Genomic DNA, 27,112 nt, shown 5'->3' with positions numbered 1-27,112 from the left:
AAGGGCTGTGAAACTGCCTTTGTGGACTTCTGCTTTTTGCATTGTAACACAGCAGAATATTTTTAAGAGTTTTGTCAACATTTGTAAAATGAGTCTGCTTTATTATTAAAAACAGTAAAGAATGCAGCTGCAAGTGCTGGTGCAGTGTGGATATATAGACAAAATACCCATTATCTTTGGGGTTTGTGAGAAGAGCAGCATTACAATGCTTCCTCGAAAGCAAAGCTTCAGTCTCAGTGCAAAGCCAGTGTCTTATCCATTGAGCTGCTCTTTTGAACGTACAGATTCCAATTGAGTTTATTGCCCTCTCTCACAATAGATTAACTCCAGAAAGTAAATCTACCAAGAACAGCAGTGACAGTAACAAAATAACAATAGTTATTTTCATTATTTTTAGAAATGGATTAAGGAATGCTTATAGGACTGAAAGCTAGTTCTCACTGCTAATCCAGATGATTCTATGATGTGTTGTTTAAGCTTTACATGTATTCTGTGAAAACAAAGACATAAGCTGAGAGAGTTTGCCAGCCGTGCATCAGTGTAGGCAATACTTGAGTCTATGATTGTGTTTTAAAACAGTAGCAATCTTGCCCACTCAAATGTCTAAATATTAGAACTCTCCCATGCCCCTGATGACTTGCAGCAATGAGTTATATTGTGCATCCAAATTGTGTGATTCTTTATATTTATTCAAATTATCTGCATGCAGCCTGCCTCAAATATTACAATTATTAGAAGAGGAGAATAATATTCAATTTTTTTCAAATTTTGTTGCTGCTGTGCTTTCTGAAATTAATATTCTTCCTACAAAAATTGGTTTAAGAATGATCTTTTGGTGACTCAGAGCTTTATCCTGCCTTTCCCCTTACCAAGGGTGGGCTCTCCTGGAGAGAATTGCCTGGAAGGATGGACTGTGAGGGCCAGAGGGATACCTGAGAGGCTTTGGGATACCTGGTGAGGTTATGGCCTCCCTTCCCACTCTTCACTAGCCACGATTGATGTTTGTGGGCCATGGTCATGGTAATGTTTTGCTTGTACTTGTTTAAAAACGGCCCTTACATGTATTTTAAAGGTTCCAAGTAGGGTGTAAGTAAATGGGAGGACATTGTGTATTTTTATGCTTATGTTTTGGAATTATGCATTCCACAAATACGAGGCAGTCCACAAATTCTGCCAGTCCCTCAGGCATAAGGACGTGCCGCAGCACCAAGCACTTGGTGCACACTCAAGTTGCCAGTTCTCGCTTCCCAGTGCTCTAGTGTTTCCCTTGGCTTTCTCCAGCAGTTCATAGTCACAGTAAGCAGTAAGTGAAGCCATTGGAGTGACTGTGGTGTGAGGCAGAAAGGAAGCTTGGTGTGTGCCTCGGCCGGAGCTGGTGCGGGGTGGCGGCCCCGATGGCGGCCCCGGCGTGCTGCTGGTGCCTTCCCGGGCAGATCCCGGCACTCCCGCAATGTGTCCCCATTCCGTAAATGTTACACGTTCGGAGATTACTAATAAATTCTCCAGGGCTAGAATTTGATGCTTGCTTGCTTAATTTCATATTAGTAAAAGCTCTGGAGTGTAGCTGTTAAAGGAATAGGGGATGAATTAATTACCCTGAACAATTTTCAATTTTTTTTTTTTCATTTTGCGTAGTCGCCTGTTTCTGTTTAAAGCAAAGAATAGTTGAGGGAGAAAAAAACCTTCATTTTAGTGAAAAGGCACGGATATTTTCATGGGTTTCATTCCAAATAAAACCATGCTTGAGGGGTTTGGGTTTTTTTATTATTTTGATGGAATACAAGTATATTTTCAGATTTCATATTTTCAACTTTATCAGCAAAGCAGTGTTTTGCTAAGAATCTCTTGCCAGGAGAAAAGATGACTTATTTTGTCCTCATTGACTGTTTTTATTCAGAAAGCAGGTGGCAGCTATCAATTCCAATGCCATCCACAGCTCCAATTATTTTACAAACCCCAGGAGCTAATTACAGCCCTCAGGCTCTGGCAGTCAGCTGATTGCATCATGAGACTCTTTTGGCCATTGCGTACCTCTGAGTAATTGTCTATTTATGGAAAATAAATTAATAGCTGCTATTTCTACTTGAAAGAGAGGACCTGCAAGTGTGTAGGCTGAGCAAGTGGGTTTTAAAGAGATGTAGAGAGATTTAGAGAGAAGTATGCAAAGGGATCAATTGATAGGATAAGGGGTGGAAAGATGATGTCAGGATACTAAGGGAAAAAGTTAAAATGAAAGGGAGAAAGAAAGCAGGGTCCTAGAAAACTGAACAGGAGAAAAGCATGGCACCAAATAGCAAGATATAGTGTGACAGGAAGAAAAAAGTAAGCAAAACTGTAGGAAATAATACTTTATTATTTCAGTGTAAATCTTTGAAGATAAAAAAAGATTCATTGAAAAAGTGAAGTCTGAGTCCCGAATAGTCCCTGATCGGGTTGGAGATATCCCTGCTCATTGCAGGACGCTTTGACTACATGACCTTTAAAGGTCCCTTCCAACTCAAACCATTTTGTGCTCTTTATGGCGTGTCCTTTTCTGAAAATGCTCTTTACCTAAGTGGTGCTTGTCTTCTTGGGTGGCTTAATGGAAGGAAGGGTTAGATGTTGTCTTTGTGTGATCATATGATTCATAGATAAATATAAAATGTGTGTTTTAATGTAAAATACTGCAGTAAATCACCATGAGTAATTATGCATCCTCTGTTTGAAAAATTCTACAAGTGTTTTGCAAGTTATATTTTTGATAGAGTGGAACTACAGAGGTTTTGAAATTATGAGTATCAGCAAATTCTGCCTGCAGGTGGTACAGACAAATCTGTGACATTATAAAGACTGTTGCTATGTTAGTGTCATTGATGTGTAATCAGGCTTTTGTTTGTTTCAGGATTTTTTTGTCCAGAAGTTACCTACAAAATAACCATATGAAGGCAGAAAGAATAATAAACCTTTTAAAGATGAAGAACCAAAGTGATCTTGCTGTAGGCCAGGACTTGTAGCAATTTTAGATTAAATTTCAAATGTGTGGTGCCCAGAACTTAACAGTGAGAGAGAGGATTGGAAGCCAAAAGTAAAAAAATTACAAATGTATCAGTCTCTGTTAAGATTAATTGTTTAAGAAATCACTGCTTCTAGCATAAACTGGAGAGGGAAGTGTAGTGAACACAGAACCTTGGCAATATAACAGCATATGAAACAGGATTTTTTAAAAGGGCCTGTAATTAAGAAGATGGAGCACCAAAACAACTGAGATCTGGTCAAAGCTTTCTAAACAGCCTTTCCCTGAAACATTTTTCTGTATATCTGCATGTGTTCACTGCCTTCTATTGAAATCTTACTTCTCTTCAAATTCTTTTAAAAAAAATAATCCTTAATAAAAATATTTGGAATGACGTGATAGGCTTCTCAGAATCTTGTAAAATACACAATGACAATTTAATGTAAAAAGTTCCTATCACTGTATGTAATACTGAGCAATCTGTCTTCTTCCCCTTTCAGATCAGCTGTTTCACGTGCTGGCCATGCACATGCGCCTCTACAGCATAGACTCTGCATACAATCCCTGGAGGAAACTAACCCAGCCCTCGCAGGAGACAAACTCAGAGCAAGTATTTTAATTTACCCTGTAGCAGTTTTGCCTGGTGAAAGAAACATCCTTACAGAGGGACTTTGGGTAACTTTGTCTTAATTTAAATTCTCTGTGAGGTATGCTGGTGAAGACTTAACATCTAAAAATTGTATGTATGAATTTGTAAAAATATGTTTTCCGATTTCTTTTACATAAAAATCTGCCAAATAGGAATTTTGAGCTAAAGTTTAAATACACCTCTTGCAGGCTTAAGTACATGCAAATTAAATAGTATTGGGTAAGTAAATAGGGCAGTGCTGTTCTTGATATGAATGCTCAACAAAATTTACATTGAGATAAGCTGGTAGCTTATGGAAAGTTGAATAATGATTAATACCTGTAAATAGGTCTAATATATGTGAGAAATAATTATATTTTAGGCTTAAAATTTTCATCAAGCTTATTGTTTTTAAGCAAGTTACTGATCTGAGTTTGCCTTTAAAAAATGGACTTTACATACACAGCTGTACAAGGCTTAGCAATATAATAAATTAAACCATGTACTTTGTTCTGCAAGGACTCATCTCCTTACTTGACTTAAGACCCATCACTTTTCAGATTCTACCTTGATGACGAGGAGAAAGGTTTCTTGCCTGAAACCAGATTATGGTTTTTCCTCATAAGAGGAAAACAGTATATATTTTTTCTCTTAGCACCTTAAGCATCTTCTTCATCCTAAGCTCTACCTTTTGTAGCTTGCAGTTATGTCAAAAGACTGTCCTTTTAGTGCCTCTCCAGCTGTGTGTTTGTGAGTGCTTCTGGGAGCCTGAGGTGGAAAGCATCATGCAATTTCGAAAACTGATCTAGAATTGTGATGCCACAATCCTAACTGCAAAGTGGGGAAGACTATTAAAACAATTGTTCTAGTTTCTAGTTTAAGATTTTATTTTTCTCTTGGACCCAGGCTTCTTTTTGCAATGAACATTAGGATACTGGAGTAATTAAACTGTATTAAGAGAGTAATTTATAAACTATTAGCAGAAGAAAGTATCAGGCATTTTATAATCTGAAAACCTGTTTAGCATACATTCAGACTGCTTTGAGGGTCTATTTTCATGTGATTCTGATTGAGCCCTGACCTAGATTGAGCAGTGGGATGATGTTAATAAATTTGGTGTATGGTTGGCTGAGTTATGTGCAGCAGAATTAAGATCATGTGGCCACAATGGCTGTGGGACAGATCATGCACTTCTCATTTTGGCATTTGAGGAGCTTGCTGCCTTTGGAAGCAGCTGTTTGTTAATAGAGGGGGCCTGCAGAGCTGATGGGATTCACCATGCCTTGGTCATGTCAAGGCTAAAGTGCAGCATGTTAGCTTTCACTGGGCAATATTTTGAATCACTTAATGTTACTGCAGGTCTGTAATGCCTTGCTTTGCAGAAGGGTTTGCATGCTGTATTTGAGCAGTTCTCGTGTCTTCTGCACTGGTTTTCAATATTTCATAGTAGACTTGATGATACTGGTTTGGCACAAAGTCCTAAATGGTTTGTAGGAAGCTACAACTGAAATAGCATCCATTTTGCCATGAAATAATTTACTGGTGAGAGGCACAGATGCTTTTGAGCTGGAAGATTTTTGCTCACTCTTGTAATGTTTTTCCTTCCTTAGTCTGCAGGCACCAGAGCACTACAAAGGAGGCAATTTGAGGACATGTTTTTCATGTATAAATTGGAGCATAAAATGAGTATCTGTAATTATACTGCAGAAATTTGAAGTGGTAGTTTGACTTGACGATGGCATTCATAGGATTGGTGTGCATGATCTGATTGCACACTTCTTAGAGTCACACATCCTTCTGAGGTACAGAATAGCAGAATTTTTCAGGTACAGGGAAGAGTACTCAGAGCAGTTAGAAGGTGACACACTGCTGAAAACTGAAAAATCTTAAGAGGATGGTGGAGAAATAATCATTGCAGATTTTAGATGTGAATGGCATTCTGCTGCTTTGAAGTTAACCAAGTCACCTAAAGCATCAGCCTGACCTGCACATGAGACTTCAAGCAAAGACTTATAGAAAAAAATGTCAGTGAGAGAAAAAGTTCTATATTTTCTGACTGTATTACTGTGATTCCAAACAATTTAACTTTAGGGAACTCACAGAAGAAAAATATCTTCAAACCAATATGCCATCTTTTTCTATTTAATTTTCACTTTAAATTATTATTTGATTTGAAAGCAGTTTTCCAGAGAAGCTAGTTTAATCTTCATTTATTTAAAATGATAATTTTTTAAATGGAAAGAAAAAAAAAACCCACTCACAAGCAAAAATCTGTGGAAAACAAGTCCCCATTACATTGTATTCTCATTCTCATTTAATTGTAGCTATTTTCTTTAAATATACATAAATATTTACAAATAGAACTACCCGGATGTAGAACCCACAATTTTTATCTCAGTTTTCTACAACTCAGCTGTCATTCTTCATAAATAATGCCTTAGATTTCCTGTGTCTGGGAGAACTGATAAAAGTACCTTGTAAAGAGTCTCTCAGAATTCCTTCACTTCCCAAAACCACCGGTTTTGTCCATGTCTTCTACAATTGTATTTAGATCCCCTTGTAGCTGAAAATGGCAACTGAAAGGAAAGGTAGGGAGAAGCTCAAGCAGCCACAGAAAGGTTAAGTAGAAATAAGGAAATCTTGAGCAAGAAGATAGACTATCAAAAAGGGCCTAAATAATGTGAGCTGTTTGGAAGATAAAGGGGAAAAAGAAGAAGCTGAGTCTGGTGAACTGTGAATGTTTTAGTAGATTATTTCTCCTGTGCAGTTTATGTTGCAAAATTCAATGTATGCTTGGTCCCACAGGCTGTACTTAAGCAAATTGTTCTTCTGGGGCAGATCTGGTTTCAATAGTGATCAAATAAACAATTATTGTGGTGCAAAGGGGGAATAATAGCTTCTGGCAGGGGGCAGGCAAGGAGCAGCTGGAGGCAATAATTGCTAAACCCAGATGTGAATTTAATGAACTAGTCCAAACAGGCCCTGTTTCAGGAACAACAAACATGAGATGAAAGGATATACATGTTTTTTAAAATTTAAATCTCTACAAAGGCTGAAATTTTTGTGTCTATTTTGATAGACAGAATATATCAGCAAAGAATGGATTGATAAAACATTAAGGATCTTTGCAGCAGAAGCACTTGGAGGGAGGAACTGCATGATAAACTGAAATGCTGGGTTATTTTTTCTGCAGTGTTTTACTGATGTTTCATTCTAAGCTAGATCACTTCAGAGACTGTTTATGGTGTCATACTGGGGCAACAAACTGCAACTCAGGATAGGACTGAGCAGCTGTGTGTAGGAACCTCTTAAATCACATCTCCATCACAGAAACTGTTGTGAAATGGGGAAAAAGGCCACAGTTTTTGTGAAGATACCCTGAGACAGAGAGAGTAGGAATGGTGGGATAGCAGGGTTTGGTTAAGGTTTATGTGAGTGGGGGTCTATACATACACATGCTGCAGCAGGACTTATGTGCACTGTTCCATACAACAGAAATCCTGCCTGGAACAGCTGCCTCTCAGGACAGAGGGTGCAGTACATGGGTGTTCTCAGCAGAGCCAGCTTTGGAGTATTTGCTCTTGGCTGTTTCTTCCTTCCCCTGCACTATAGCTCACCATCTTCTTTGGCTGTGCTGATGGAACTTAGGCAGGCTGCATGAACACAGTCACGCAGCAGATCCATGTTTTAAAAAGCTTAAATGGAATGAGTTTGGGAGCGGGTGCCGAGGGACTGCTGGGGGCAGCGTGGTGAAAGAGAACGGGAGATGCCCAGTGTTAGTACTGTCAGTGACTGTATAATGAGAAACTGACCTGCTGGAAAATCTGCTGTGACACAGCGAAGAGCAAATATGAAATTGTGATTATATCCTAAGGTGCAGACAGAATAAATAGTAGGATTCTGCTTTCTTGCAGTGAATATCAGAAGCTGTGTATTAGTTTGACCTCTCTGCCATCTGGGATTTGTGTGCTTTGCTTCTTATCCTGCAAATTGTGGAGAAAATATAAGTTTGCCCTAGTTGATGAAGCCTTAGTTTAGGTGTACCTATATCCCTGTGTCTCAAATTTTCTTGTCAGACAGTTCAAAGAGGTGTGAGGCTCAGAGCTTTGACTTTACTTACTGAATTTCTACCTTTATAATTAGTTGGAGTTAGCATCAACCAAAAACTTTTAAGTGTCTCTGGTTGAGAGAAGAGGGAATGGGGAGCGTAAATCTAAGGAACCACCATCAGCAAAATGCTGCTTATTTCAGAGTACAACAGAATTTCCCATTTCTCTGTATCCATTCCCAAAGAAGTGACTCCTGCATAACAGCTCTCCAGGAGGAGGATGCAGAATACAGAGGCAGTTTCTCAGCTGTCAGGGGATAGGCAGCCCTGGTTTTGGCACAGAGAGGTGCAGCCCAGTTACCTTGGGCTGGAGGAGAGGTCATTTCCGTAGGGAAAGCTATGGAAATGACCATAGCTTTGCATTTTTCATTTTAGGACATGGATAGTTTATTTTACCACCAACTCCCTTTTAAAAATTGCTTCAGCATACAGCTATTACACATTTCAATCATATCGTATCACTTTGGTTCTATTTGCTGTTGTACTTGCTTTCTTTTTATTAAGTGCTTCTGTGGCACAGGTTTTTGTAGTCAGATTTATCAAGCTTGCATATATGCATTAGGGATTAACAGAATGGACAATTTCCATAAAACACATTTCTAAACACATTTTGTAATTTCAGTTCCATTTTCATAATGAAGAAGTTTCTGAGACTCTTAACAAATGACAGAGCAATTTTTAAGTGATTCATGTGCTGCAGTACTTGATGTAAGCAAAAGCAGCTTATCTAAACCCCTGACATTTAATGTAGCTTTGCTTCTCAATTCTTATGAACTGAATAAATTAGAAAAGTAATTCAGTTGGTCCTGCACATGCAAATGAGTTGCTTTATGTGTGATGTTGATGCCAATCAATTTTGGTATTTTGTTGATGTGTATATATAGATATAGATAAATAGATATATACGTATATAATAATTTGGGCAGAACTGGTATTTGACCTAGTTGTTACATAACTATTAAACAATATTGATACCTCTGTTGGAAAGAAGTGTTCAGCTAAATGTGACCAGAGGGAGTCAGATTTTTTTAATATTATTCCAAATTAAATTTTTCCCAAGAATTAAAGATGAGAAGTAATTTAAGGGATGTCCCTGGTTTTAAAGTCATTACACAATGAGGGTTATTTTAAAATTCAGTGTTGTAGATCACAGGGTAGAACTAGGTGTAGGTAAAAGTAGAATTAGACATAGTGAGATGAGTATCTTCATGGCCAGTATAATTTTGAAAATGAAGCTTGGCAGTGTGATACAAATTTTTGCCGCCCTTGTCTTCTTTAGAATTCAATATACTGATTTTTAGAATATTTGGGTTTTGTTTAGGAGGCTTACATACACACATGTATATATGTATATATATGTATATTGCAGTGCTTTGAAACAATAATTTTATTAAATGATTGATTATAGCAAAAGGGTTATAGATGGTGTTTATTTTGTAGCTGTCTGGGTTCATTAATTCAAAAGGACCAGTTAGGCCATGTTTTCCCTCCCTTCATTTTACAAGATCAGTCAGCCATGTTACCATAAGCATTCTTTTAATCCTTCTCTCGTATGACTGCTTCCATGTGTTAAAATTCATATCACAGATGACTCCTGGAAGTGCCCTCTGTAGAGAGATGCCTGAGTTTTCAGGAAATCAATAATTACGTAGTCTTTTTTCCAAAGCAGGATCATGTTTATGGGCCTCGGAGATGAGGAGCTGGTTGAATCCCCCAAGCTGTTAGAGGACGCTGAAGATCCCACACATGCACCCACAAACCACCGTGGGCAGCCTTGTGCAGTCCATGGAGCTCAGTGGGTTCCCTTGCAGCCCTGCTGGCCGTTGGCAGAGGACGGCTCTGTGTGGGAGATTCAGGGTCAGAGCAGGAGTTCCCGTGTGGCTCCTGCAGTGCAGATCAGCAGCACCACTGCTTGCCAAGGGCAGTTAGAGCACAGCCAGCTCTTTGCACCTGTGTGTGTTGCAGAAGGGAAAGGCTCATGGGGAGAGTGTGGATCATATTTTAGCTCAAGCTGCTCCTGCTTGAGATCTCCATCACGCCCCATATCAGTTAAAATTGGGAAGAATGATTTTTCACCATTTGATTTTTTTGTTGGCCATTTGACCTGAAGAATACTGTTGGTTGGAATTTTGTTGAATATTGCTACACAAAGCTAGAAACGATCCTATTTGCAAGCATTTTTTGCTTTTTAGTGTAGAAAAACAAGATGATGTTACATCGGTAAGTCTGGATAGTTGAACAGTTTGTACTATCTCTGTGCTGATTTGCTTCCTTCTAGACATCCAGGGAGTTTAATAAAGACTGTGTGTAAGATTGCATAATCCCACCTGTCATGGCTGCTTGAGCCTTTATTTCTTTACATGAAGGAAAGCAGTAGCTTTTCTAAAGTCTCTGATTTCCAACAGGAGCATTCCCTGTAACATTAAATGTATTATGAGGATTTCTTATTGTTACAGCCTGGTTACAGGTATATGTGTGAAATGCCATGCTTTGGAAACCAGTTCAAGTGTTTGAATATTCCTTGACTCTTTGCATAGACATAATGAGTTCAGGCAGTTTTCAGTGTTTTAACACATTTCAACACAATCACATGCCCAAATGGTAATTTCCTCATGAGTTATTATATGAGTTACATTACATTTTTTAATTGAGATCCATTCTAAAATTGAGATCAGCTAGCAAATTGTCAGGTATTAGGCTTCTGTAAGCTTGATATCAAATGTAATACTATTTCAAATAAATACAAAATAAAATAAGAACATGGGTTTATAGTATCAGGAGTGATTTTCTTTTGGTTTTATTTCCAGGCTGGTAAGTGAAGAACTGCCAGAAGTTCCTGTGCTTTACAGAGATGTCTCATCCCTTTTGCTTATCCAGATTTTAACCATGCCTCAGCCATTGCACAGAGGTATGTTACAAAAATATGTATATTTGAATTATTATGTAGATGAGGCTGCTTTCATGATGGTTTGCAGGATGGTAAATCATAGCTGATCTACTGTGTATTCTAAAATAATGTTTCTGCCTTATCTACAAAAGGTGGCATTGAACAGAAGTTTTTGTTCTGAGTTGACAGGTTTATCTGTGTTCCCTGTCTTTTTACCTTATCAGTCAACTATTCATTAAAGATACAAGAGCTGAGCAGAAACTGTTAAGTATTTCTGCTGAAAGAAAAGTGTCCTTTGTTTGACCTTCATCTTGTGCTTAGAGGGACAGCTCAATACTTCAAGTTGAACTGAATGCCTAAGGGCTAAAAATTTGGAAGATTGTAATTTAATTTGAATTTCAGAGTTTAAGTTGCAGCAGTTTTATGTAAGAGTTCATATATGAAGATAATAATTGCTGTAATGCAGCAATTTCAATAGAGACAGCATACAGTGTAATTATGAATAAATATTAAAGAGATTAAAAAATTAAAAATTTCATTACTAAAATCAGTACTGTCTTAAAACCTAAGTTTCTTTTTCTGTGTAAAAGGACCAGCTGAACCTGGTACCTCTTGCTAAGAGGGAATGTATGTTCCAGAATAGGGGTTCTGACCGTCTGGTCTCTGGCTTGTTTATTTGTGATTGTACCTTTATTTGAAAATGAGGACAAACAAAGTAAATATCACTTTACTGTTTCATATCTCCCATGGGATCTGTGTGGCAGTTTTGATATCTGCTGAGTTTTGGTAGTTTTTGAATAGGTAAATTTAGGAATTGTTCTGCTCTTGATGCTTACACCTTAGTAGAAACTGTTTCCCCATAAGAGGTGTTCAGTCCTTGGTATTGAATGTTTAAATTCAACTAAAGTGACTCTGTATGTATCCATTAACATTGTGGGTTTGTTTTTTCAATTCAATACACTTAAAATCATAGAATCATTTAGGTAGGAAAAGACCTTCAGTATCATCATATACAATTGTTGAGTGCATGCTTATGGATTAAGTATATCCAAAAGATGATTAGAATATGAAAATACTAAAAGAATAAAATGTTTTGCATAGGAAGACTATTGTCAGAAATGTCCTTTTTTAAACACAATTTAACTTAAATTAACTCTATTGGAAGGACTCAATCAAACTAGTATAAAAACAGCAAATAAAAGTTTAATGAGACTAACATCTGAAATTCAGGGAAGGAAGTGTTGAAGATAAAGCACAAACCAGTGGCGCCTTTGTAGTCAATATCCAAGCATTGAATACCACCATTTAAGAAAGTATATTTTTTCCTGGGAAAGACAACATTCAAGTAATAGTAAGGCATTCTGTGAAGAGTTCTGTGAAGTGCCTCATATCAGCAGCATGTGTTGTCTTTGCTTTTAGGTTTACTTACTATAGGTTGCAGTTGAGAGGGAAATGGCAAGTGGCAGATAGAAAATAAATGTGTCTCTTTCAAATCTGTGAACCATTAAATTGGAAATAAATTGCCTTTTATCATTCTAATTTTTGTTTCATCAAAATGGTTAAGGAGAATGAAAAGAAAGTCTTTCATAATTCTTTGTTTGGAGATGTGGAGTGGTGTTCTCAAAAATAAGCCATAACAAATTTGTTTAGTACTTTTACAATGGGTTTGTAGGTCACAAAGTCAAATTCAATATCATTCATTCTTTGTAGAGGGCTGAGGTATAACTGAGGTAAAGGGGCTTGTGAAATGTCTCATGGTCAGCAATAGGGGTGAACAAAATCTCTGTTTGACCCTGCTGCTTCCTGGATTGTCTGTGCTGCCTTGCCCTTGCCATGCAGGAGCCGTGGACTTGGCTGTGCACTGGGATACACACAGGAGGCTGATGCCTGGGTGTGTTGACAGATATTTCCAGTAAATTCCTTTAGCAATAGACTTGAGTAAGTTGCATTATGTCCTTAATCAAATATGACATTGTTTTTCAAATGTGTACTCAAAAGCCTTTTTGTTTACACAATGTGTTTTTTAAAAGTAGAGAGCACTCTTTAAGGAGGACTCAAAATCTCATCTCTTGCCCTTCAGATGGCAATTGTATTAACTTCCCTATTAACTGTTAATTTTAAATTCAGACTGGGAATTGCATTAGCTTCCCTATTAACTGTTGGATGGGTGTTGGTATCTTTTTCAATCTGACATAGATTAAAGCAATAAAAATGTCATTACTGTTCAGCCTCTTCATTCAGAAGAGAAAATTGATCTGAACCTATCAAAAAGAAAGAAGACTGCTACAGAAAAAACTTAGTGGTGGAGGTCAGAGCATTTACAAGCATTAACCAATTTGCAGAGAAGGGAATGAGACTGATATGTGTCCCTCTGTGTAGTGTAGCTGGCAAAATAAACACTGTGAAACCTCTTTATTCTTTTGAGTTTCACACTAGGACATGGGCAGAACTTTTAAAGGCTTCACATATTTAGAATTTTGTTTGAAATTTTTGAAATTGTACAGAGCTAAATGCATAATAATCCACATAGGAGTTTTCTGGTTATGTTCTGTGGCAGTTGTTGTACAGAGGATGGAGTGTTCATGGTGTTGTGAACTGGGACTCCATACAAAACAAAGATTTTGCTTCCAGCTCCTTTCTTACAGAAATAGCAGGTGATGGTGTGTGTACAGAAATAGAGAGAGTGGCTTGGTGGTTATCAAAACCTAAATCTGTCTTTGTAAATTGAATTCAATACCCCCCTCTCCCCCACCAGTCCTTTCTGCAGCACAGTTTTTGGCTGCTGGAGTCATTTAATTGAAGTTGGATATTGTATCTTGTTACCATCAATTGCAAAAAGTTTTATTTTCTCACCACCTGACTTGGGACCCTGTGTACAGATTTCTAGGAGTAGAGTGTAGCTTCTAGTGATTTCAGTTTCTGCATTGCACTGGGTGTAAGGAGCAGCACGCTGCAAACACTAACACTTACAAAAATCATTAGATAAGGATGTTGACTAAACATATAGTATAGATGTAATCAGCTTGAATACTATCCAGTTTCAGTGTGGAAGCTCAAATATCTGTATCTTGGAACTTTAATATACCTTTCATGGATTATCTGAAGTTCAGTGCTGTTTCCCTTTGTTCTCAAGTTGTGTTTTCAAAGAAGCATTCATGCTTTTGATCAAGAAGAATATTTTTCAAAGGTTATTTATACAAAGATCTCCTTCTAAATTTAGTAAAAAAGGCCCTATGTCCTCAATTTTGCATTGTCATAGGGTATACCATTTAATTTGATATTGAAAATAAAAGATTTATATCGTTGGTAATATGCTTATATATCTGCTCATTTCTTGCACTAATGTTAAAAGTAGAGTTTTAGAAGTGTTTCCTATTTAAACTTAGTTTTTAAGGGTGTTGGTTGATGCATATAATGGGATGACGTGCTTTGAAATTATTTGGTTCCAAAAAGTTTTAAAAATAGGAACATAAGTGCATTTCTCAGTATGATTCAAAAATAAGTACAGAAGTTCTGGATTAGCCTGTTTTGATTAGATTGGCCTAGCTATAGTGATAATACTTTCAGACTGTCAGACTATCAGATTAGGAGCAGGAGTCCTAAATGCATTTCAGGGCAGAACTTTGCTCAGTGGCTTACTTCACATAATTGCAAGCTTTAGGATTATTAAATTGAAAAGACGATGTAGCAAAAGCACAGCCTGCCTCAGGGGGCAGCAGGAAAACAGCACACAGCCCCCACAGGCACACTGCAGGAAGTCAAATATATTTGCTCTTTGCAGTAGACAAGAATGCAACAGCTTCAGCATTACAGGTTCCTACAGCTGTCAAATATATGGCATTTAAAGAGGTAATGTAGTAATGAAGTGATAATTGATGCAGTGACTGATGTTTCAGGATGTTTCCCATGGGCTGTTTCTATGACTATAAAAATCTTGGTGCTCGTTATACAACAGGAGGCCTCTGAGCTGCTCCTGAGATATTTTCCTAAGGGGAAAAAAAAATAAAAAAGATGACGTTTGGGCAGAATTCAGGACTTCTTAAGGGTGACCTAGATGTGGGAGTGTGCAGTTTTTGTCCAATTCAGGATTCTCCAAAAATGTAATTCATAGTAATTTATGAGTCACATACATGTAAGTAAATACAAGAGAATTCATTTAATTGAAACATAACGTGAGATAGACACATTTCTGGTGAATTGAACAATTCCTATTAAGGGGGGGGAGTGGAGACAAAGTGTAATTCTATTTAGCAAAAATCAGGGTTTTTTTAAATGTGCAAAGACACCCAGTATTGAGCACTGCAGTCACCTGAGCAGAGCTACAAGATGGAGCAGACTGGAGCCTGTTGGCAGCAGTGTGCCTCTGCTGCTCTGCATGCAGGGGGCTTCCTTCATGCTTTCTGTGTGAAATGGATTTGTATTGCTTGTATCTCCTGTTGAGGGGCTAGAGCTCAGTACCTGAGTTCAGTTCTAGCTGTGATTACAAACTCTTAACTCGGGCCAAAGAGGCAATTTTTACACTTCCCTGAATGTGTGTGGTTTCATCTCGTAGATATCAGTCCCAGAAAATGTCCTGCAAGCTTGCCTGCTGTTGTTCCTCAGGGGTAGAATTGCTAAGAAAATGGAGGTTTCAGCAGAGATAAAAAATATGGCCTCAAGATCTAGTGGATCTGTTAAATCCTCCTCTTGGGGAGATGTGAAGAGGAAGGATCATGATAATGCTGCCTGCTCTAGAAGGGGGGCATAAAGGACCGTTCATTGTCATGTTTAACACAAGCTCCATAGGAATATAATACAGAAAGGTGAATTTTAAATAGTGAGAAATGATGTTAAGATGCTTAAATTGTGCTTGTAGTTGATACTCACATAAGCTTATACTCAGAGACATTAAAAAGTTTCAAAATCCATGTCTGCATTGATTTGTAAACACTTGTTACATAGACAAACAATTGTTATTTCGCAAATTTAATTATATTCTCAAGTCTTAGCTGTGTATATTGTATAATCTAGTAGTGGGGTTTGATATTAGATGCAGGAAAGGAGAAGCAAGGTGTTTCATTTTCCTGGCCTCCTCATTTTCACATACAAACTCATTTAAATCCTTTGGGAAGAAAGAATGAATTTAACCCAGTTTTTGTGAGGTGCTTATGTAAATTGTTTTGCTTGACTTCAAAGCCTGAGATGACTTCTTAAACCCTCATTTTTGTCTACAGTTTTTTAGATATATATTAGTTATGTTTATGCTTAAGGAGTGGTGTAAGTGATGATAGAAACTTCTTTGATCTGCCTAGATTTAAAAACAAACTAGATAATTTGGGACTGGAAATGGAGCCTAAAGTAAAAAGATAAAAAAGGACTGCTTCAGTATCTTCATTTCAGCCAATGATCTTTTTTTTCCTGTTTCCATTTTAGGAAGTCTTATTTTGCTTCTGTTGCTAGCCTCCCCCAAAAAATTTCAAAACCTTTCTCCTGCAGCCTAGCTGTAGGAAATCATAGTCCTTTAAATATTAAAAAAATAATCATAAAGATCTTTGAAGATACAGTAAATGACAGTCTGCCTTCTCCCTTCCTTCTGTATGCATGTGAGGTCCAGTAAATAGGTACTCACTCACTCAAGAGTGTTTTGCAGCAAGTGTTTTATGGTGGGATCCATATCTGGAAGGGAAGGGTTAGAAACTGATGTGCTAGATGTTCTTGTGGTAATTTTTTTAAAAATTTAATTCTTCCAATATTTGTATGAGTGTCACCCCTGATGGGAGGCAGAAGAGATGGTAGCCTATGCATTTGCTTACATCTACAGTAATCAGTGGCTTAACTTATGTAACCTCTGGACAAAATATAATCTTGTATTATCACCAGGCCACTAGGATGAAGTCACTGCTAACCAGGATTAAGATGAAAATAAGGAACAGTGGAAAATTACTTGCCCTGTACTTGTTCTGTTCACTATGGCTGCCAAGTCCTTTCTGAAAGCCAGTAAATATATGTTATTTTGTATGTTTTGAAGGGCTGTTCTTCATGTAGCACTTGCTTTTCATTTCAGAATTATAATTTCCATAACTAGAGACTCTGTAATCATTATATTTGCTAAAAAGATCAAATGTTTAAAAATATCTTTCTTTGTTTTACAGAACACTTCACCTGCATTATAAAAGTGCTGTTCACTTTATTGTATACTCAAGCCTTGGCAGCACTTTCTGTTAAATGCAGTGCTGAAGATAGGATGGCATGGAAAGAGTCAGGAGCTCTCAAAAAGGTTGGTTAGTTTATTAAAACATTTATGAAATTCTGCTTAAGTATTTCTAGTATGAATGTAATAGATACTTCTGGTTTGCATGTAACAATTTGCTTCTGTTTCAACAGTAATTTGCTTTGTAATTCCTGCAGGTTTTTGTACATGATGAGACTTCAAAGTTTCACAATTTGTGTCTCTATAGTTTCAGTCTCTGTATTGTTGCAGTGATTGTAATCAGTGAATGCAGCTTTCCTTCCTGTGAAATTGAAGTTATCCTATATAATCCATGGGCATTGATCTGATGCATTTCTCTGCAGGAAAAGCAGGCAGCCTTGTTGGAGAAAAAACCCTCTTGACTTTTGCAGCTTGCTTGTGCTATTTGTGGCTAGCTATACAAATTTCTCTCACTATGTGGTCGAGAGTGCTCATGTGATGAAGAGACAGAGAAGGAAATCTGCCCCTGTTGTTTCCTTGACTTTTGGTAGTATTTACAAGTAAAGTGACAGTGCATCTTTCTATTTCAGTTCAGCTGATTGAATGCCAGTTGCCACCCATGACAAAGTTCTCTGCACTAGCACCAGCATTCATTTAATCCTTCAGTTAACATTTTGCTCCACAGATTGCTTTTCCCAGAAGGTCAGAAGAATGCCAATGTCAGACCAAAGGAAAGGATACAAATGTTGGGACCAGGAGAAGAAATGGATATTACCCCTTTATCAACAGCTGGGCCTTAGATGTAAAATGAAGTAAAGACTGAGAAGCATGACCTGCCTTTTCACATGTAACTTAAATTTGTCATAGTGGTCAGTCTGAATTCCAAGGTCTTAAGGACAAATTATCTGCTGGCTTGTTACTATGAGAATTTTTTTTTACATTGGGATCACTGGACAGTACTTCATTTTGTTCGGTCCCTATACAGCCCTTCTTTAAATATAATATCATTGTCTTAGAAATACAAAGACATTTGCTTGAGGTTTTTGCTAGTGATGGGTTTTTTTTTTTTCATTGTTTACTTAAGTGTTTCTCATGTGATACATAATTTTGCAGTTTAAAGCACTCAGGATTGGCCAGTGATAATCACACAGCTCCCTGTTCCTCTCTCCCAGCCCTTTGGCTGCCCTTCTCTTCTTCTGCCTGTCCCTCATCCTCATGCATCACAAGGGAAGCTGGTTTTTCATTTAGAAACCTGAGTTCTTTCCTTAAAGTTTCTTTAAGTCCTGGTGGTTAAAAACATATGGTTCAGGTTGTTTTTTTCTTCTCTGCTGGTAAGATTGACATTTTAATCCTGGCATGACTACACAGAAGACACCTCACTAAACTTTTGTCTATGGATAATGCCAAGTGAATCTATTACAGTTTGGTATTCCAGACTTTAAGCATGGGCTGAAAACTTTGCTTTATATTTATGTTAAATGCTGAAACAACATGAAGAGTTTAATTTCTCAGCACGGCTGAGAGATGGATATTGTACTTTTGAAACCAAATTCACCCTCATTATCTTTGCAAGGTGTCATAGGAAGCACACTGTAAATGCCTGTGGAGTAAACTTCCAGCAGTAACATAGGTTATTCCTGTGGTTGGTTTTAGCTGCTGGATTAAGTGTGTGCTGCCTTCTGGTTCTTTGGCTATAAGTCTAAACAGTAAGTGTGTGGTTCCAGTATGAAAGGTGAAGACCCCCTCTAAAATGGAGAGTGAAAGCTGATGTCAAAATGCACTAAAGAAACCAACTGATGAATTACATACATCACTATGTACTGAAGTATTTGATTTCTTTAAAGAATCACAGTCATGTTCCACTCTCTTGTTTGTTGTGTTGAGAATATACTAACAGAACTCGTCATTGTTGTTGCTATTACAGAAACATTTTCTCCTTTTTATAACCAGTTCTTTTTGGATTTCTTCTCATTTGCAGAATACATCCAGTGGAGAAAAATCTTGGGAAGTATTGCTGGGTCATGTGATTAGTGAACTGTCTAAGGGGAAGATATATGAAGAAGAAGAGACTGAAGAATTACCAGTGGTACTGGCAAATTTCTGGAAAATTTAGCCAGCATGTCCCCTTGAAGTTTTTTTTGCCTCGTTGTTATAATGGTTTTTCTCTGATCTTGCTAAAGACTTGCAGTACAGCTCTTTATTTTCTAGATCAAAGCATAACCCTTGGGGACAGTTTGCCTTTGCAAATGCCTCTGCTTCTTTTAATAATATCAGATGTGGTCAGTGCCACATTGAGAAAGTTATTGACAAATACTTCTTATAATTACAGGTTTTAATCATATATATATATATATGTATATATATATGTATATATGGGTTTTAATCATAAGTATGAAATACCTTTCAGAAACTTGAATAAGTGAATATTTAAGTAGAAAACCCGTTTGTTGAGGGGGAAGAAAACCTACAGAGGTATTTCAGATTATTAGTGAAATGCTGGCCTTTGGAATGTATGTTTGATGCAGTCATTTACATAATATGCTTTAAAAAATACTTGCTTCATATTGGACTTTCCATACTTAGGGGATCATTTACCTGGGCCAGAATTCAGCAATAGCTTCCTCCTGTCTAGGTAACCCCGGACTCTGTCGAGTGCTACCTGCAGCAGTTCTGCCTGCCTTTCCTCAGGATCACAAGCCTTCTTCAACACCATCTCTTTGGAGGGGATTTGCCTAGTTGTCAGGTACAGAATGAGAGGGGCACACTCAAACGTTTCCATAGAAAAGCTAGAGATGAAAAACTAAACTTGAGGGTGTCTTTTTCATGGTATACATTTTCTGTCCTAAGATTTTTTTAAAATCATGTATTGTAGCACTGCAGTTTTCAAAACAATGGTATTATATTCTTAAACTTCAGCAAAGTCATGCTTATTTAATTAGGTCATAGGTGATTGTCTCATAAAATACCAAGATACTTTTAAAACTTGTCCAACATTTGCAGAGATGGTGTAGTTTCACACACAATGGAATTCAGTACTGATTTTCTTAATGCCTGTTAATACTTCATTCTCAGAGACTTTGCATCAGCAGACAATTATGTTTAAGTTCCATGACTAATTTAAGTAGAGTTTACTGCAGGTCAGCTCCCTCTTTTCCTTTCCCCCACATCATCTCCTTTTTAAAACAGCTGTTAGCTAGTTTGGGGTGCTAAACAGAAAAAAAAATATTGTCGAGTTTGGGGCTTTTTTGCGGTGTTTCTGATTTTTGGATTTGTGTTTTCTGTGGGGGAATTGTGTTTTGTTTGTGGGGTTTGGTTTGGGTTGAGGTTTTAAATTAGTTGGTTGGTTTTGGGTTTTTAATGACAGTTTTTTTGTTTCAAGAGTCCAGTTTGAAGTGGTCTGGTGAAATTGAACCTTCCTGTGTCACTAAGCATGGCTTTTTGCCATGTACATTTGCTTAGTACTAGAATACTTTTTTATTGAAATAGCTATATTTTTAATAAACTATTTAAAAATTAAGAGTCCCAGTATTAATCTAAACCTCTCTGATTTCATGCCTAAAAAGGAAGATGAAGAATTCACCGTTCTTGCAAGCTGCCTGGGTCTGTTACCATCTTTTCAGTCAGCTCATCAGTTCACCAGTGCCTCTTGTCTTGATTGGCCAGTGCCAGCATTTGACATGATATCACAGTGGTGCTCAGAACTGGCTTCATTTGCAGATAGACATCCAGATCAAGTAAAGGTGTGTAGCAAAGTTATTTTTTCCAAAATAGTCATAATATGGAAGCAGCTGTTTATTGCTTGATGCATTAGCCACATACACTGTTGTTTTGGCTAAGGATTGGAGAGTGTAACTTGTAAATGAGAGAGAAGTTGTAATGGGAAATATTGGTAAGTGCATGTGGGTTGAATTGGCTAAAAACAGGAATAAGAAGACCTGTGTGGTTTTTGTGATTGCTGGAGACAGAATATAGAAACACTACCCTTAGGTGATACCAAGTGTGTCCCTGTCTTCTGCACCTGTAGCCAATAAAGGGCAGGTTATAGAAACTTTAAGAAAAGAGGTATCAGAACTCTTCCTTGCCCATTTTAAATTACTGTAAAACATTGCATCTTCAGTTGCAAAACTGAAAAAAAATGAAAAGGTTAAAATCTGTCTAGTAGTTGCTGATGAAAGATGGTACATTTTCTCTAAAGGTTAAAGAAATAATACCAAGACTTGAGTTAGTGCAACTGAAATAATCAGTTGTGAAATGGAAATGTTTCAACATGAGTGCATTGTTTTGATGACAAAGCTGCATCTCAACAATTCAAGTCCCCTTCACCTAAATCTGTGATGTTAGGGGAAAGCCAGATGCATTCCTCACTCTGCAACATGATTGTTCCTGTGAAAATTTGAATACCCAGATTAATCTCAAAATACAGTTCCTGCTAATCCGTTAGATAATATAGATTGCAATGAAATTGATAGCATTCTTCCCATGACTGGAAAGCAACCAGGTACAAATGCAGTATTTCGTTCTCTTTTTTTCTTTTTTTGCAATTTAGGTTTCAAGGTTATGCACTCTTAAAAAAATTTTTGGGCTTGCAAAAAAGATCCCATCTGACCACTATGCTCATCAGTTATAAACACAGAAAAAAATTACTACGTTGAAGGAAAACATATTTCTGTTTAAACCCCCCCCAGACAACATAAAATTGGACAGTGTTTTTAAGAACAAGTGAGAAGAGTTAGGCTTTTCAAAGCAGTATTTAAGACAGGTAGTGCCTGTCCTATCAAAAATTGTGAGTTCTAGTAACTTCTTAATGGCGGGTGTCCAGTACAGTTTTGAAAAACAGGCAGATGTCTTCAAATACCATTTACAGAGATTAACTTCAGTTCTGTTTTTGAAAATTTGAGTCTAAATTTCAGCTAGGAGACAGCTTTCATAGTCAGTGCCAGAGTTTGGGAATAACACCTTGAAACTGCCAAACAAACTTAGTGCAGGGAGTGAGAGTCTTTCTTGTAGGTGACTCTTAATCCTCTTGTTTTAGCTGTGAAGGTTTTTGCATTTAAAATATGTCACATGTAGAAAACATCCCTGGGAAAAAGCTGGTGCCCATTTTGTGCCGGTTACAAAGGATGAAATGTGACTGCAGTTGGGGAGGGTAATCAGCCAGGAGCAGGTGACTATTACAAGGTGACATTTGACTTCTAAATTTGTGAAATGCAAAATAAATGATATATTTTTAAACTGCATGTTTCTTTTATGTGGTATTCTCTTTTTTTTTTTTTTTTTGAAAAGAAAAATGCTTTAAAAATTGACTGAACTGATATATATTCTTACCTTATTTGTAGGCTTTGCTTATCCAAGAACCTAAGTGGGACTTGCCCCGCCTCCTTCAGTTGCCTGAGAATTACAATACCATTTTTCAGTATTATCACAGAAAAACTTGTTCCGTTTGTACCAAGGTTCCTAAAGATCCTGCTGTTTGCTTAGTTTGTGGTACTTTTGTATGCTTGAAAGGACTGTGCTGTAAACAACAGAGCTACTGCGAATGTGTACTGGTAAGAGAGAGTTAATTCAAATTCTGTCATTGATTCTCACACTCATTGATATTTGTTAACTCCATTGCTTAGTTTTGATGGTTTCCTTTTCAAAATGAGTTTATATAATCATAGAATAGTTTGGGTTAGATGGAACTCTTGAAGGGTCATCTAGTCTAACCCCCAGTGATACAGTTTAGTGCCTATTTCTGAGGGACAGACCTAGACTGGATTCTGGAGGTCAATTGACTTGCACAGCAACCTATTTCCCCTTTTTGTGAAGTCTTACAAAGCCACTGTGTGTAATGTTGACATGTGGTTTTGATTCACAGCCAGTTGAAATTTGTTTACATTTGGGTTGTTTGTATATTATTTTAATTTTCCTCTGGTTTGTTTCCTTGCTTTCCAAGTACATAGAAAATCAATCTGTGGTGGATTTGAGTATTTTCTGATACCTGACCACCTACTAGAGATCTACAGACTGTGACTACATAGGTGCTGATTTAAGGTCTTTGACTTTTTCAGTAGCTAAGTTTTCTAGTCAGTGTATGCATAAGTTCTTTTGGGAGTCTGAGTTGGATGACATCTATTGCTGTTTTTCATACTATGATAAAGTTTTGCTTTGATAGGTTTTCTCTGTACTTGCATTGAACTGTTAGGAGAAGACTGGAACTTATATGGACTTCACAAAACTGTGAGAGTAGTTTGTTAGAGAGATATTTACAAATGGGGCATAAAATGTCAGAGATGAATGACATATTCAACAAATCAAGAATTACTTAAAAATTTTTTATTAGATTTGTAGATCCATAGACTAGATCTGTGAGCATGGATAGAGAAAGCAAATGTTTAACACTATAGACTGTTGTAAAAGAGGTAATACTATGTTTTCTAAATACTTTCTCCTGTTTTTTGCTATCTATGGAAAATACTTGGTAATCCTAAACAGTTTGCTATACAACAACAAATTCAAAATATTGCACATAATATTTTTGTTTATTTTTTGTAATTCATTTTTTTACATGGTAACAAATATTCTCCCTTGCTGAGCAGGGAAATGTTTTTATATGCAGGTGGCATTATGGCAGCACAAGACACTGAATTCTAGTTTGGATGGAGAATTTTGAGGCAGGCTATCCTTTGGCAAACTGTCTCTTACTCAATAAGGTCTTTTGAATGTTATTTGAAGGAAAACAAAGTATTTTTTAACTTTCTTCTGTTACAAAGTTGACAGATATTAACAGAATCTTTGCATTCTTGCCTTTCTACACCCATAACATTACAGCATTCTCAAAACTGTGGAGCTGGAACAGGAATATTCCTTTTGATTAATGCATCTGTAATCATCATCATACGAGGCCATCGTTTCTGCCTTTGGGGTTCTGTTTATCTCGATGCACACGGGGAAGAAGACAGAGATCTTAGGTAATGTTTTCATTACAGCTCTGTTTCATTGTTGGTGCCTCTGTGTAGATCAACTCTGTCTTGTAACATGCAATAACAGATTGTGATAGATCTGTACCGTCCTTGTGTGGAAAAATGGAAAATCCCTATTTAGTGCACTTGGACTGACTTTCATTGGCTTGGGTTGTTGAGGATTTTTTGGCCCAGAGGTGGTGTAGTCATGATCATTGAGTTATACCAGGAACCCAGCATACAGGTTACTATGTTGCCATTCCCAACTATGGTTAATTCTGGGTTGTGTTGGGAAACACTTGTCTCCCAGTGTTGTTGTTTGGCCTTTAATCAAACAATGCAGTTGGATTCCAGTGTAGGGACGGGGCTTAACTTCCAAGCCACACGTGACTGAGAAAACAAGTGATTGTTTCTGGATTCTGCTATCCGGTGTAAGGAAGGGAAGTCCCAGCAGTTACCCTACCAGAAGCAAAAATAAAAACCTCACACCAATAAAAATGCATGTTTACCCTGCAAAACATTTGTATGAGTATAGTGTTGATTATGTAATGAAGCATCTTTCCATTTACTTGGCATATTAACTATTTATTTTCTTCTTTTTTTTTTCCTCCACAGGCGTGGTAAACCCCTGTACATATGCAAGGAAAGATACAAAGTGCTTGAACAGCAGTGGGTGTCTCATACTTTTGATCATATCAATAAAAGATGGGGGCCACATTATAATGGCTTGTAAATCATCGTCATCATCATCTACACACCATGTAACTGCTGTTACCATGAATGAATGCAGCTTGACTGACAATAGCTTTAACTGAACGGGAGTTTGGCTCCTTGGCTCGGGGTGGAAGCGGGTATGGGCTTAAAAGGGAAATGGAACTTTGTCAACATGTGGAATCTGTGCAAAATGAGCTGTTGTTGCTACAAAAGAATGATACAATAATTGAAATTAAATCCTCAAAATGGTGTGAGCAATCTTATTGCACTCAGTAGTCTATTTTTCTTGTGTTTTTTAAAGTCCATTATTGTTAAGAAGCACAAATTTTCTTGGAGTTGTTTAGAGGCTCCAGGGGTAGCTGTCTGGGTTTTATTTTACTTTGCATGGAATTGAGTTTTTAGCAATTTTTGCTGAAACGGTGTATATGTCTATTACATCTGCTAAGTATGTTGGATAAAATTCATTTGCCTTTTTTGTGTTGGCTTGAGGTTTTTGACTTGATAGGCATTTGTAATTAGGTCTGTAAAACAACTGTGAGACTGCATGGTAATAATTGGTCTGAAAGGTGAATTTTAAAGAGTATTTCACTTATAGAGGTCTATTGAAATATTTCAGGCATTAATGAAAACTTACATATTCTCAGGAACTTCATTTTTCTTTTTCTCCATAAGTCAATGAAATAACTGTAAATTAGGTATCTTACTGCTCTTCATGTAATCCAGAACACACATTCTGTCTTCATTTTTTTCCCCAGGAAGGAGCTTTACTTTTTTTCACATCATTTGAATAAATTGTTAATGATAACATAGAGAAATTGCTGTATATAGGGAATTTGTTTGGTGCCCAACAGAGCAGATCCCAGTTACAAGCGTAACAGCCATAAGCCTGCCTATCATTCCAAACCAGATGTATGTTTCAGAATGATTGGATTAGGAATGTGCAGGCTATTCTAAAAATGAAACATCATTTTGTATCTTTACTGTCATTTCAGGAGGTTCCTCAATATTGTTTTATTGTTTAAAGTAATCACTGTTCTTTCTGCTTGGTTTCCTAAAAAGGAAAAATGAAAAAAAAAAAAATCAACAGAGGTAGCCAAGATGAGCTACCAGTGCATGTGCAGCCTCACTGGATGAATGCCAAAACAATTTATGCTTAGAGGACTAAAAAATTCATGAGAAGAGGCATAACTGGGCTAAAATCCATAGTGTAAGTAGGTAGGAAAGACTATAGTCAAAATATTGGTATGTAATATATTGCTACTATTGTTTTTCACAAGTCTTGGACATTTGTGGGCTATTTCATACAGTACTACCAAGCAGTTCCCTGGTAGTTTTGACTTTCACAGCTTGTGTGTAAAATAAACTTTGTATGTGTAAAATAAAAACATCTTATGATAAAGCCACATATACAAAGAAAACAATTCCCCAGTGGAAGTCATTATCTAGTGAAAAGTGTATAGGGGAAATAAAATGACTGTATAGCAATCAAGAACAGACTGAAGGAAAAGTAAATACAATGAGTTTTTCTGGATACCTTCAATTTAAAAACCCTACAATAAAGGATACTGGTTTTTATACATACATATAAATATATATATATATTTCAAAAGTATTACACTACTTCCTATAAGATTAGATTTACTCTGTTTCACTGACTAAATGGCTGTGTCTTTTCCAAAATATTACTTTTTTGATACTGTATTATAAGTTCTGCCTGTGATATTTTTGCATTACTCATTAAGAATATCAGGCCATTTTGTAAGTGTGGTTAAAGAGCAAAAAGATTCTTTACATTGCCAGCATAACATTATTACAGGGCTCATGAACTTGAGTGATCTGTAGTTTGAAGCTCCAATGCTTTATTTACAAGAGATAATGTGTCCAGAATTTGATTACTGTGTTTTATTTAAAACAGAATGTTCTCTGATTGTGCATATGGATGTCAAGTAAAACTATTAGCCTTAACTTTAACATTTGGGTATTTCATAGTGGTTATTATAGTACTGGTGAATTAGTCACCAGTCAATTTAAAAACAACAAAAAATTACTTGGTTGAAAAATTGTACTTGAATATCCTTGCATGCTGCTAAACAAGGATTTTTATTTCCCCCATGACTTTTTAAATCCTACTTTATTAAGCTAACCTTGAAAAATAACAGGTCCAAACTAGAGTGGTGTGTGTGCGTATTACTCAAATGTTCTGGTGTGATATCCTGTATGAATGATCATTTAAGTACAGTACATTACTGTAGACTCTAAATCAATCTTTATAACACATCAGAAGAGTACAAAACTAGGAATACAATAATTGGCATTGTAAGATATGTTAATAAAAGTCTACTGTCAATCTGTGTGTTCATGAAATCTTTTCTCTCTGCCCCAGTAATCCAAAATGACACTGAGTTCCACCCAATAGCCAGGCAGTTACTTAAATGTTAAAACCGTATGCATGCAAAGTACTTTGCATAGAGAGTAAACCTGGTACGTGTTTTAATTTATTGCTTACAGTCATGTATTTTGCAATAGTAATTTGGATTATTTTACTCATAACTATAGCACTTAAAGTAGTGCTTAAGTGTATTCCAGCTATTCCAGCATTGCTGCTGCAAACTGCTAAATCGGTGAGTTGAGAAACTACTTTTGGGAAAATGCTTGATCTTTTGTCAAATCTTA

At 36.9% G+C, this 27,112-nt stretch overlaps 1 protein-coding gene across 4 annotated transcripts in view; it reads left to right on the top strand.

Annotated features, from left to right (window-relative positions):
- Positions 1 to 26,786, top strand: part of UBR3 (ubiquitin protein ligase E3 component n-recognin 3) — a 97,318-nt gene extending 70,532 nt beyond the window's left edge. For all 4 annotated transcript variants that reach the window (XM_074548513.1, XM_074548512.1, XM_074548511.1 and 1 more), the window contains 9 exons: positions 3,493 to 3,598; positions 10,536 to 10,636; positions 16,747 to 16,871; positions 18,763 to 18,870; positions 19,417 to 19,527; positions 20,348 to 20,524; positions 22,121 to 22,330; positions 23,595 to 23,734; positions 24,341 to 26,786. In XM_074548513.1, the coding sequence (XP_074404614.1) occupies positions 3,493 to 3,598; positions 10,536 to 10,636; positions 16,747 to 16,871; positions 18,763 to 18,870; positions 19,417 to 19,527; positions 20,348 to 20,524; positions 22,121 to 22,330; positions 23,595 to 23,734; positions 24,341 to 24,458 (1,196 nt within the window). In that variant the 3' untranslated portion in view covers positions 24,459 to 26,786. The remainder of the gene's footprint in view (positions 1 to 3,492; positions 3,599 to 10,535; positions 10,637 to 16,746; positions 16,872 to 18,762; positions 18,871 to 19,416; positions 19,528 to 20,347; positions 20,525 to 22,120; positions 22,331 to 23,594; positions 23,735 to 24,340) is intronic.
- Positions 26,787 to 27,112: the final 326 nt, after the last annotated feature.

This window comes from Zonotrichia albicollis, chromosome 10, assembly GCF_047830755.1.
Source record: "Zonotrichia albicollis isolate bZonAlb1 chromosome 10, bZonAlb1.hap1, whole genome shotgun sequence".
Lineage (NCBI taxonomy): Eukaryota > Metazoa > Chordata > Aves > Passeriformes > Passerellidae > Zonotrichia > Zonotrichia albicollis.
This window is presented reverse-complemented; position numbering and strand designations above follow the sequence as displayed.